Source organism: Alternaria infectoria, assembly GCF_024043175.1.
Source record: "Alternaria infectoria strain BMP 0036 chromosome Unknown scaffold_45, whole genome shotgun sequence".
NCBI classification, from domain to species: domain Eukaryota; kingdom Fungi; phylum Ascomycota; class Dothideomycetes; order Pleosporales; family Pleosporaceae; genus Alternaria; species Alternaria infectoria.
The window spans coordinates 46278-58908 of record NW_026250734.1 but is presented as its reverse complement, the minus strand read 5'-3'; the positions used below and the strand labels follow the sequence as shown (position 1 = coordinate 58908).

At 51.8% G+C, this 12631-nt stretch overlaps 4 protein-coding genes across 4 annotated transcripts; all 4 read right to left on the bottom strand.

Moving 5' to 3' along the window:
• Positions 1–3267: 3267 nt before the first annotated feature.
• On the bottom strand, positions 3268–5820 carry J4E92_010871 (uncharacterized protein; the record flags this gene model as incomplete). The annotated part of the gene is made up of 3 exons (XM_051502205.1): positions 3268–5337; positions 5385–5400; positions 5663–5820. The coding sequence occupies 3 exons, from the start codon at positions 5818–5820 to the stop codon at positions 3268–3270; spliced, it is 2244 nt and encodes a 747-aa protein (XP_051347584.1).
• A 1106-nt stretch (positions 5821–6926) lies between these two features.
• On the bottom strand, positions 6927–8433 carry J4E92_010870 (uncharacterized protein; the record flags this gene model as incomplete). The annotated part of the gene is made up of 2 exons (XM_051502204.1): positions 6927–8267; positions 8425–8433. The coding sequence occupies 2 exons, from the start codon at positions 8431–8433 to the stop codon at positions 6927–6929; spliced, it is 1350 nt and encodes a 449-aa protein (XP_051347583.1).
• A 1092-nt stretch (positions 8434–9525) lies between these two features.
• J4E92_010869 (uncharacterized protein) lies at positions 9526–10086 on the bottom strand (the record flags this gene model as incomplete). Its single annotated transcript, XM_051502203.1, has 1 exon — positions 9526–10086. The coding sequence occupies one exon, from the start codon at positions 10084–10086 to the stop codon at positions 9526–9528; it is 561 nt and encodes a 186-aa protein (XP_051347582.1).
• Positions 10087–11007: 921 nt separating this feature from the next.
• On the bottom strand, positions 11008–11594 carry J4E92_010868 (uncharacterized protein; the record flags this gene model as incomplete). The annotated part of the gene is made up of 3 exons (XM_051502202.1): positions 11008–11135; positions 11191–11297; positions 11389–11594. 3 exons carry the CDS (start codon positions 11592–11594, stop codon positions 11008–11010), a joined length of 441 nt encoding a protein of 146 aa, XP_051347581.1.
• Positions 11595–12631: the final 1037 nt, after the last annotated feature.

The following is a 12631-nucleotide window of genomic DNA, read 5'->3' as shown; positions in this document are numbered from 1 at the left end:
TCACCTCGTCGTGATGAGCCCAGAGTGGAGCAAAGTGAGCGAAGTTCTAACACACCAGCAAGCCTTTCGTGCCGGCGTGGACTACGTATGCGACATTCTCATTCGCCTTGTCAGACATCCCGACTTAAGCTATCCTCCTTCGTCGGTCAGTACCGTGTCTGCCAGCATCAACGGATATAGATCACGCGTCAACAACTCCAGATCCACCGGAAGAGCTTCTTCGTTATCATGCATTCAAGACTTCCATGCTGGTGCCACGACGGCTTTGACGAACATGGAACTGAGAGCAGTAAACAGTCGACTCATACGGGAAGCGAAAGACATCATCGCGTGTTTGGAACTGTTGGTGCACCATGAGTTTGTACGTTTGATGGAGCTAGAGATATACGGAAGGCGGTCGGATCCGGACGCTATGCGAAGAATGGACGAGTTACGAACTGTCAGACGGATGGTGGGTACGATAAAGCTGATGAGGTGAGTCTCGGGATTGAGGGCGATGGTGTCGGAGGTGAAGTACGGTCCAAATGTTCAGGTATGTCGCCCTTTGGCATGCTGAAATCGAGGTCTTGGTCATGTTCGCGATGTAGAGAAGAAAGAAGGAGCATTCGCGTGTGGTGACGTAATGCCGATGAGCCGATTGGCCAGGATCCAAAGCTAATCCCAATCCAGACTAAGCCTCCTTTTGTGTGCTGAAAGTCAACAGAATCCCATTCATTGTCGTCTCCTCTGTGCGCATTCGTTCTCTACATGTTTTCACCATCGCACGCTCGCTCGCCGAACTTCCTATCTGCACACACTGCCAAATGCACAACGGATTACCTAGGTATCGTGTTTATAATCAGCATAATGTGACAGCAAGGTCAAGGTGAAATGACAAAGCGTGCATTTCACACAACACGACAAGGCACTCGAACTGTATATTATGAGTCCCACCGTCGACGCAAATCATTCTACGCCCCGTCGCTCAACTAATCATGTCTCAACCACCAGATGATCACCCAGCCACCGCTGTCGACGGATCTCAGAAACCCAAAAAGAAATCTAGAATTCCACGTCGAGACAATAACACCACCCAGGACCATGCCTGGCAGCTACCTAATACCAACAGCTTGGACAATCCATTTTTATACGCCACCACCCAATACACTATTCTTTCTAGTCTTGTCGAGCACCTTCGGCCCCAAGATGTTCTCCGACTAGCTCAAACTTCACAGACGGTGTACTCAAACTTGGACTTCTCAAGCGCCGCTAGCCGTACCAATCTCCGTACAAAGGTACTGTGCCCAGGCTTTGGTGTCCAACAACGCAAGCATAAGCACAAGCCTGCTGGCGAAGGAGATTGGCACGTGCAAGCATCGTGTGGCAGCGAGGTCAACGATCCAGATATGGAGAGCCGTCCGTGTGTCACCTGTGGCATGAACACTTGCGATGAATGCAGGTTACATGTGACGTACCATTCCATGACCGAGGATAATGGACCACACGGATTAAGGTGGTGGGCAGGCCACATCATGACGAAGAACGCTGCCGTTCGCCTTCTCCCGCCTAACGAGCCCATCTACCGGTACCCACCTGGAGACGATGAAGAACAGCCACCCTGGAAGCTACCGCTTGGCAAGGGTCGACCCCAGCATGACTGTGGCCGTCTCGGCTTACCGTTTGACTCCAATCTAGTGGCCCAAGCCGAACCGATTGACAATCTACTTGATCAAAATCTTGGCGATACTCTATTCCTCAGAACCAAGGGTAGTTCACTTTGCTCTTCCGGTTTCAGGCCTGTCGCTGGACCGCTGTTTTCGGTTACTGCAGGTCGTCTTAAGCGACTCTGCACGACGTGCTCAGCCACGGAGGTCAAGCACCAGTGTACGTGCACACTTCGAAAGCGGTTTCTCGATCGATGGCTGTGTATTGAATGCTACCTGGAGAACGAAGCTAACCCTGGTGGTGCGGCAATGTTGGAGATGCTGGCGGGAGATGAACCAGGAGAATGTCCATGTGGGAGCTCATTCGATGCACAGGACCAAGATTCGTGGCTTGTATGCGAGTGGTGCGATGGTCGGGTGACCGGGTCTAAGAAGGCCACTGAAGAAGAGGAAAGGGCGAAGGATTTCGTACCGAATGAGGAGGACGAAGACAAGGAGGGTGCCTGGCCGGAACAGCTTTCAGATGGGGACCGTCCCAATCTGGATGGCAATCTGATTGACCAAGCCATCGTGGCTGCTGGCTCTGTCGCGCCTCGTGGTCTGCATCGACACTTCGTCTGTCATGAGTGGCTTACCCGGAAGCAACATCTGCAGATGGAAGCATACAAAACGAAAATGGAAGAGGGCAAGGAGGTGGAATTCAGTTTCTATTGGTCCCGCCATTGGAGGTAGAGAAGCAGTAACGGGGAAGTTAGGGGTTCAGCTTACGATGTATATCGGAGCTGCTCTAATATCATACTATACACTAGCATCCACTCATAGTTCAATGAAAGTAGTCGAACAACAATGAGCGAGGCCATACGAGCAAAGGAAACCCTGTTTGTCACATACCCTTCTTTGTAGTCAAACTATTTCTACCATAGCAAGCGTCCATGTGCCGATCTAGATATTCATATACGTCATCAAAGTGTATCATCCATGTTGTGCACTGAATAAGCTTCTCAACTAGGAGGCGAACTTTTACTAGACATACAGATCCACACACAAACACATACACTTCCGTCTAATGTCTCACAACACGTTCTTCCCCTTTCTAGACGATGCCGCCTATTCCCGTCGCCGCAACGCCGAACTCATGCTTGCGTACCAGCGGCAGAAGAACAAGATTGAAGCAATGGCACCCTTTTCTACGCCTGATTTGAAAGCGGAATACAGTACCAAGTATAGGGATCTACATGCAAAATTGGGCGGTGTGCAAGAGCGCGACGACATTGTGAGGGAGGCGATGAGAATGACTCTGGGGAACATGACGCGGGATGAGATCATGACTTGGGTCCTGAGAAGTGAAGCTTATGGTAGCGAGAGCAGGTACTAGAAAGGAGGAAGGTTGCGCATGTTACAAAGTGCAAGGGAGCTGGTCGCTTTCTGAAGGTTATGGTAGTGAGGAGATGTATTATTGATACGAACATTCTGTGCTTCTAAATGCTAGCCATTCTTGAGCGCCGATGATGCAAATGCCGATGCTACGCCAGACCGAGACACCAATTACGCTAATACGCCCGACATGCAAAACGCCATTACCCGAGCCCGATGGGTCAAAAGAAAAAAACGACGACACAGACATCTACGCTTCTTCTTGGGCCGCTGGCATCCCTGACCATGCAGTCGATGTACAACTCGTGCGCGCCTCGTGTTCATCAGCCTTCCTCGCATCGCGAACCGCAGCGTCAACGGCATCGTGAAGATCAAGATGGAAGAACGGCCTATCAACCCCGTAAATCGGGTAAAACTTCTGCTTCTCACTCGTAGAAGACAACTGCACCTCAAGTGCATTTGTTTCCGTGGAGTCTTTGCCCTGCTCTTCGTCCCTGACTCCCATTCCCCTCCTTGCAGCTTCTACTTCTTTTTGCTCTTCGCATGACGCGCCTGCGAGACTTGCCGATACGGTGTAGGTAGGACACCAGTTTCCTGTGTACTCTGCAGTTACGACAGCAGGGAAACCAAAACCTGCAAAGGCTAGCGCTTTGCGTGTCCACCGGTTGTGAACACCAGCAAAGTGCCATTCGACCAAACCAGGCGCTGCATGGCGATCAAGCGTCTCGCGTAAGCTCTTTAATCCGTCGATGCTGGTAATGTCGAGAATATTGACGGTGGAGAAGTCAAGAACAACGGCTCGCAAGACGGGCAGACATGACGACTCTTCGATGAGCTTCTCCGTGGGTGGCGCGTCGCACCACAAACGATCGCATGCGCGGATACCGTCATCCGCTTGAGTCCGGCGAGTGTTTGAGGTAATGTATGAGGTAAGGTAGTCAACATGATAAGCTTGGTTGATGTAGTTGAAGTTCTCGCTGAAGCGATAGATGAAGACGCCGGGGTATGCTGGCTCTACGGTCATGTTCGGGTTGTGGTTGTCTGTGACGTCGTAGGGCATATACACTTGCCGAGCTTCCTGCATAGCTACAGCACGATGCGTCTGTTCCCCGTGTGGCTGTGAAGACAGCGACGCGCTTGATGTCGACACGGACTGATCGCAGGAGCGGTCGTCGCGTACGATGCGTGTCACCTCAACAGCACCCCGGAACTTGCCTGGGCTTTTCGCCATGCGGACGAGCAGCATTGCAAAGGAGAGGCCAACAGTAATGTAGATCGCCGTCTCGAGATCGGTGAAGAATGCGATGACAACACCACAAACCCAGATGAATAGCTCGAACGGCGACAGCTGGTAGTACTTGTGCAAGTCCTTTGGTCCTTTGATCAGATCGACGGTGGAGTGTATGATCAGACCAGCAAGCGCTGCGTTCGGGATATAGTAAAAGACGGCTGTAAGCGCATACAACGCCAACACTAGGACCACTGCGCTGAAGACGCCGGATAACGGAGTGCGCACTGCAGCCTTGGAGAGAACAGCAGAAGCACCAAAAGAGCCTGTGCACACATAACCACCCACAAAAGGACTCAGTATGTTGGCAGCGCCTTGTGCGATCATCTCCTGTGAAGGGATGACGGTATAGTTGTGTTTGCGTCCGAAGTTCTTGGCGATGGCGATGTGTTCGACGATGAGGATGATGATGATCGCCGGGAGTTCTGTAGCCACCAAGCCGAAGAGCGTTCCGTCCATCTTTGGTACACCTGCATGGCTGAAACCCTTCTCAATATGACCTACGATCCGGAACTTCTCTTCGCCTGCAGGTGTCGTCCTATGTACCAGCCAGCTGATAAGGGTGTACAACAAGATAGTGAATGTAAGACGCAGCGAGGAGATCATAGACCACATCTTCTTCTTCCGAGGTTGTCGCACCTCCATCTTAGCGCATAGGTTCTTGATCAAGTATAGGAGTACGATGGATGTGATACCAATCGCTGCATCCAGTCTTGCCGTGGGTAAGCCCTTCAAGAAGTTGACGTACACCTTGTACGGGGACTCACGCGTGTTGATCCCTGTAATGCCCATCAAAGTCGGCAGCTGTGTCGAGATGATAGTAATACTGGCCGAGGTGACGAATGCTGAGATGGGAATGTACGGGATGAACTCGATGATGAAGCCGAGACGAAGGATACCGAAGACGAGAATAATGGCGCCAGCAAGGAAGCTTAGCGCATGTGCAATCTCCTGAGGTTGATACACCCCTGGGTGTTCTGCTTCAACTTTGCTGACGGCGCTTCCAATCAGTAAGGACCCAACTGCTGTCGTCTGTTCTTGGATTAGCTGGTTACGGCATAGTGAAATGAATAGCTTACACCGATGACGATATCTCTAGATGTACCAAAGATCCAATATAAACACGCGCCTGTAAACGTAGTGTAAAGACCAAAGGCGGGTGACAGCCGCGCGAGCGAAGCATATGCCATGGCTTGTGGAACGACGACAAGACCGACCGTGATACCTCCATTCTTTTTAGCAATAGCCAGCAAGGGGTCCAGGTGTTTTGTAAATACCAGCGATAGCATCTCCAGCCAGCCAATGTAAGTTATACCGCCTCAGCCACCGTGCGCTCGGAAATAGTTCGCGTACATACTCTGCGACGCCATGTGAGGTGGGAATGAATTCGCGGAACCATTCTGCTACCGATGGATCCTCTTCGATGTACGTCTCCCCAACTGTTTCGTGCGCTATGTCCTTGAGGGAAGTCCTCTGCGCGCTGCGGTCTTCTGAAAAGGTGGGTAGATATTTCATTATTCTGCTGTTGACGTCCGTAATTATGTGTGCGGATGCAACCAGGCTACCAGAGAAGAACTGCGACCTTAAATTGGTAGGCGCATGTACGCCGAGTCAAAGTGATGTAACAAGAATAAGGGTTGTGGCAGTTGCGTCCGGTCAAACTTGGTACGCCAATCTGGGAGGTCGTGGATATAATACAATGACAAAGTTGTTTGCAAAGAGAAAAGAGGAAATCACCAGGTTATGAGTAGACGGACCGAGCGCTTCTGTAGGAATCGGGACGTGTTATCCATTGAATTGACGCACAGTCATGCGCTGTGCTTGGAGCATTTCACCGATGTTCCGAAAGTTCTCTTCGGGCGAGAGGTCTTGGCAGAAGTCGCGCCGATAAGATACTGCAACTCACCGCCGTCACTGCCATCTCGAAACGCGATACGCGTCTGAAATGTCATGATTCGGTCATTTCGAAAGTATTGAGTCTCTCTCGTAGTGTTTTGACGTCTTCATACGTTCATTGCGCGTGGTGAATATATCCAGTCGCGACGCGTGCAAATCGGTACCTCGCCGGCAGGTCTGGCGAGATCCGCGGATTCACGAACACATCTTGGCAAAACGGAAGTCGGTGTGGCAAAGCCGCAATTGGACGATGTTGGGACGTGAGGAGGTGCAGGTGATGATGGGGATGCGGCGACGAAGCGATCAGGAACAGTGTTCTGGTCCATGTGTCAGTGCCAAGCTTCACGCCACGACACTACGGCAAGCTTCAGGGGTCCACTTCGAGCAAGTGGTCGTGCGCGCTGCGGGGAGGAACCAACAGTTTCGTCACCTGGTCATCTGGGTGTTCGACTGACAGACGACATGAAGCTATCGCTGGCTCAACTCTTGGTGTATCGACTGGAATGCTTTCTTTGATTTGGTGCTATGTGTGTAGATAGGCTAGAGACTTCTCCAGAGGAAGAGCGGTCACGGGGAATTCCTACAATTTGACGCAACAAGCAAATGTACATCGCATACGGCGATCATCTTGGTATGTATCTTGCCGAACGGGACTAAGTTCACGCATTCACCGGTGGTGCCCTGCGTGATCCTACCAGGACAAGCGTGCAGTAGACTCAGGCCTCTTAGTCCAGTCCCCATGGATCTTCGAAGCCAGCAGCTGACTCGACGTCTTCCAGATCTGGTAGATCATCGTCATCGTCATCGTGGCCATTTTCGTCCTCGTCTTCGTCCTCGTACTCGTCTTCTGATTCATCCCCCACGTGAGCATGCATAGAGTCTTTCTCGTCGCAGATACAGCAAGTACATTCAACGTGCTCACCCTGGATTCTCTTCCACTGGCGGATCATAGCTCGTCCCAAACGTTCTCCGCGGATGCACTCGCCGTTCACGTACACCGAAAGAGACCCGTCGCGGTTCTCAGCGTAGCCAAACTCGTCCAGAGGCAGACCCGCAAAGTCAGCCGCCGAATGGTCCTCCTCGTCATCTCCGTCCTCGAATTCCTCTTCTTCTTCTTCGCTGTTGTCTTCGGCGTTCTCACTGGTAGCATCATCCTCGGTGCCCTGTTCGAGCTCTGCGATCTCGCCTTTGCACCAGTTGCACATGACTTTTGGCATGATGTCTGGTGTGAACTCCGTTCCGCAGCCACACACATGAACGTGGCCTTGTCCGACCTCGCTTGCTTTTACAACATGGCGGCGCAGCTGTTCATCAACGTTTACCTCCTCGATATAGCAGTGCATACACAACCATCGGTCTAGGAAACGCTTCCGTAGGGTGCAGGAACAAGGCGCGACACCTTGATTCTGGCGTTCCAGGTAACAGGAAGGGCATGCGAGGTCTTTGCGCTTGTTGACAGTCAGATTGAGAAATGAGACGATGTTATTGCCAGAGTAGGGGAATTGTGTACGCCCACGGGGACTGATGAACTGGTGGGCGCCCAAATTCAGATCGAGAATCGGCTCAATCGGCTCGGGATCGCCTAGAGCACCGATGTTTAGGGGAATATGCACGCGGCCCTGGTCATGGCGAGGTAGCATATCCTTGACAGGTAGATGCCAGGCGCTGCCATCGGAGTTCTTAGGTGGATATACTGCAACAGCCATGGGGTTGAGGAAGTAGTAGCCTGCCCACCATCGACGCTGATCGAGCCCAGAATCGTCTGTCATGAAGTTGTAGAAAACATGGATGCGGCACTCGTCGCAAGTGTTGACACCACATCCCACACACGGGTGTGACTCTGCTCCAAATCCACCTTTCGGGCAAACCATCACAGGATGGAATGTCTTCGCTGGACAGGGGCAATGAGTCGACATCCTGACGAACGAACCGAATCCGGAGCACAGTGTCTTGGAAAGAAGATTGGCCTTTGCGCTTGCATCGTCCATGCGAATGTGGCCATGAACAGTTTGGCAGAGCTGAGTAAGAGTGACGAGCCTTTCCGGTACCAGGAGCGAGACTAGGGCCTGCAGATCGGAATTAGTAAGGCGCATAGAATAAGAGGCTCACAGACGTATGCCTTACCTCTTGTATTGGGTACAAAGCCAGAGCGACCGTGAGGGGATTGGTGATATTTGATACCGCCGGCGGTAGCGTCCAGGCGCGCTGCGCTGTCTGCTGCACTGACGACATTGCACAAAGCCTTCTCGAATGCTTTCAGGACTGCGGAGAGTGTTGAAGCAGTCGCAATCGCAGTAGAGCACGCCTGCACTGTCTGCCTCGTCGAAAGGATCGTTCAGGTACGTCTGTTCGATTGAAGTTACTTCCGCATTGCAGGGGCGCGAAAAAGGAAGACGGGAGTGAGTGCAGAATTGAATCAGGTAGGTACCCGAGTGACGTCGTCGCGTAGTAAGAGCAAGAGAGCCCTGGAGGCAGTCGCACATGGCACGTGCGCCAGTAGCAAACAAACACAATATCCACCGCCAAGTGAGATTAACAGCTACGGTGTCATGCCAACCTGGGGAAAAGACTGAACGGGTCTGCAGCCTACATTAATACAGAAACATGCAGAGACCTAACGTTGATATAGGCTCCGGGCTTGTTCGGATTTTTTCCATGTAGGGGTTACCACGTTCAATTCGTTGTTCAGCAACCTAGCCTCTCCAAGTGAGACCTCATATCACTTGAACCTCTCCCACCTAGTGCTGATTGGCAACTTACTCCTTATCACACGCATCCGACATTTCCCACGATCCCTTTTAAAAGCTCAGGTACCATGACCGCGGCATCACCTTTGAACATCCAGTCGCCCGCCCAAACGCATCCTGGCTCGTCATAATACACTTCCATATTGAAATATGCGACCCTCGCACCAGCGTTCCGAGCCTTAGGTATGTACATCGCCGCCGGAAGGACGACGCCACTCGTACCGATTACCAGCAAGAGGTCGAGAGGCGTAGAGGTGATAAAGGAGTGTATAGCCTCGGTGAGGTTGCTCGATAGGCTTTCGCCGAAGAGCACGACGCTCGGTCGCATGAGGCTGTCGCACCGTGGGCAATGAGGTAGCTGAGTATGATCGAGAGGAGGCAGATGGACGGACGCGTCGCTGATATCAGATGTGATCGTGAGCGCCTCGGTGGCAGGATAGGAGACGGGCGTATTGTAGTCGCAACGGTCGGTAGATTCTGAGGCGTGCTTGCTGCATTTCATCTCGAACAGGGTGCCGTGTACTTGCGCGACCTGCTCGTCCGGTATGCCCGCTCGTTGACATAGACCTAGGTATTGTTAGTGGACATTGTTCTGGCCTCTAGCCTTGAGAGTATGCTTACCGTCGATGTTTTGATTGATTGTGAAGAACCCACTCTTCTCCTTTGCGAGCTTCGCAAGCGCGATATGCCCCCGATTTGGCTTTGCCTCTTGCGCACACTTCATCCGATCGCTGAAGAACCACCATACCTTCACCGGGTCTTGCGCCAGGGCCTCGATATTCGAAAGCTCTTGAGGCTCTATACCTCTCCATCTTCTATCATCGCCGCGAAAGGTCGAAAGCCCCGAAGCGACCGACAACCCAGCACCCACGAGGGCTAGAACACGTTTCGACGATCGCAGGTACTGTGTGAAGGATGTGAACTCGTCCATGTCGATGTCAAGCGTCGGATCGGGGGTGGACGTCCCGCGGAACTTGCGCATCTCTTGCTTCGCTCGAAGTGCTGATGTCGCCTTCGATTTGGTAGATGATGAAGTCTGGGGCTTTCGAGGCGGGTTGGGGTTGATCCCTCCGAGCGCAGTCGCCATTTCCTTGGTATGGAAACTACTTTCCGCTGTGGAAGATGCGTCGCTCGTCATGGTGTTGGGTATGCCGTTGATGCATAGTGAAGCCTTTGAGCAATGCACCTAGGTATACTGAGTGGACGCCTTACATTGTTTGAGATGACTCATATGAGCTTGATGTATCCGCGCACATCGCATTGATCAAATTGCAATGACTCTGATCTCTACCTTAGCATCGTTGGGTACATTGCAACGCTAATCTGCCGGAGGCGTCTGAGGTGGTAACCTTGGAACGCGTCGATGCATAACCATGGTAACAGTAGTGGGTGCGCGATGTGTGTTTGTAAGGTGGCTCACATCTCGTTTCTCTGGAAGAAGGAGACCTGTAAAGTCGAGAATATCTGAACAAGGACTCAGGTCATGACTATCGGTCGTACGTGATCTGTAAAGAGATGCGCCGCGTCGGTGACGCGTGACCTCGGCAAGCTCAACGCGCCCGTTCCAGGCGCGCGTCAATCAGCATCTGGAGATCATGAAAATCTCGTCAACCGTTAGGGAATGTTGCAACAGGTGCTGTACCATTAAGCTGAACGTCGCAACCGTACAGTGTTCGAATGAATTTTGCGAGGCCTGCCCGTAGTGTTGAGAACCGAGGTGCAAGTATGCGCGGTGCGGGCCGGCTGAGAATGGCGCCTCCGCGGGTGAAATACACTAATTACGTCAGCGACGCGGCTGAATGTCATCCGACCACCCTCTTGCCGGTACGTCTCACCACCTCCCTGAAATCTGTATCAGCCATTTTCTTCTTCAGAGTTCAGTCGATCCAAGCTCCGTGAATTACACTTCGACGTACTCTCTAGATCCTAACGACATGATCAACACATCACTATGATACGCGTACCACCGACCCAGCCTCGCATCCCACGCCAAAGCTACTACGATGGTGTCCTACCGACCGCCCTACGACACAATTACAGTTTATTGTTTAAGTGGCGACTACACCCAGTGGTAAACGGCGGCAGTATCGAGTCCGACCAAATGGATGACTGTTTGCTGCCTCTCTCCAATTTCGCCTAAATTCTCCACCCTTCCCAACGCGTTTGCGATACGTTCACACTCAAAGGCTATATCAACATTGATTAGCGTGGGAAAAAATGTTCCATGCAGGGACATACGTACAATCCAGGTTGCGGAAGTCTTTTGCTCGTAATGGAAAGTCGGCGATAGGCTCATTCGTCTTGACGTCGCGCATATGACCCATTCTCATCTCAGAAAGTTTGTATGTACTGTGATATTGGCGCATCGCGGTATTCCAGATACTGACACATACTTGTTAATACATGTTCCGATTATTTCGAATCCTCCGACATCACTCACTGTGCCTGAACCTGTTTGTTGAGAGCGACGTAGTTGTGATTCAATTGTCGTACCTTTTCGCAGACATCGCAGACTTGCCCCAGCATATATTTCATAGCTTGCTTGATGGGTCCATCGCGTTGAGTCTCTGGGAGGGTGCCGATGGCGCGGAGTTGGGCAGCGGCTGCCTCAAGCTGCAATGCGATGTCGTAGGGGTTGTTCTCCATGATGGCAGTGGTATGTTGACGACTTCGATGGGCGAGTTCGAAGTGGTCTCTAGTCACCGAGGGATCGATCAGCCTTTAACAGCAACTCGCAACGTCTGTGCATCTGCGAAGGGATATTCACGGGCTTTCCAGAATGTTCAATATTACGCGCTCTCTCTCTTCGCGGCTCTTGGGTGGTTCAAGCTTTCGATCCCCTCATAATCGTTACCTCACGTCGACCAAACATCCACTGAAGGGTCTCTCCAACATCATCTGCTCTTGTATACCAACTCCAAAATGCGCAACAGACAAGCTGAGCTCGCCTTTCTCGAGTCGCAGCTACACTCTACAGTCGGTCAGCTGCAAGCGATATCCATAATCCCTTTCACTACTAGTATGGAGTCCGCAACAGTCCGCATCGATATCAAGAACCTCAATCAACGCCTTGCCTCCCTCGAAAGAACGGTTGTTGGTCTCCACGAAGATGTGTTGCGTCTTCGGGCTTCTATGGATGCCGAAAGTCGCACACTGTCTGTTGTGTACAAAGATTTGTTGGTCAGAAAAGCGAGGTGAGTGCGCATAACGCTATGCTTTATTGTCATACTAGAACTTGATAGGGAGCACAACACAGACGCGACAGCCTATAACGCTCAAGCCAACCGACATACGATTCTGCTATCTATCCACAATCCGAGGACAAATGAGCCCATTCGTGGTTTTCCCGAGACTTTGGAGTGTATTGACAATATGGGGGGTAAGTACAAGCTGTGGCGTGGGCTATCGACACGTACGAAGCTGACCAGCCATTTTCGTAGATCACCAGCTCGAATATCTGTTCCGCGTACTTGACCCGAATCATGTTCCAAGCTCTTGGACTCTTGAACAAGGGCGAGCGCGGCTTATTGCTATTATCCAGGGTGTCGAGGAGGTTCGACCAGCCGAGCTACTGCCTTCGAGATCTCTGGACCATCAGTCACAAGATTGATAGCAGAATGGGAAGAAATAACTCCATGCGCAAGCACACAACCGCCATGCCGAGTCGCTAGTCACGTGCAGGA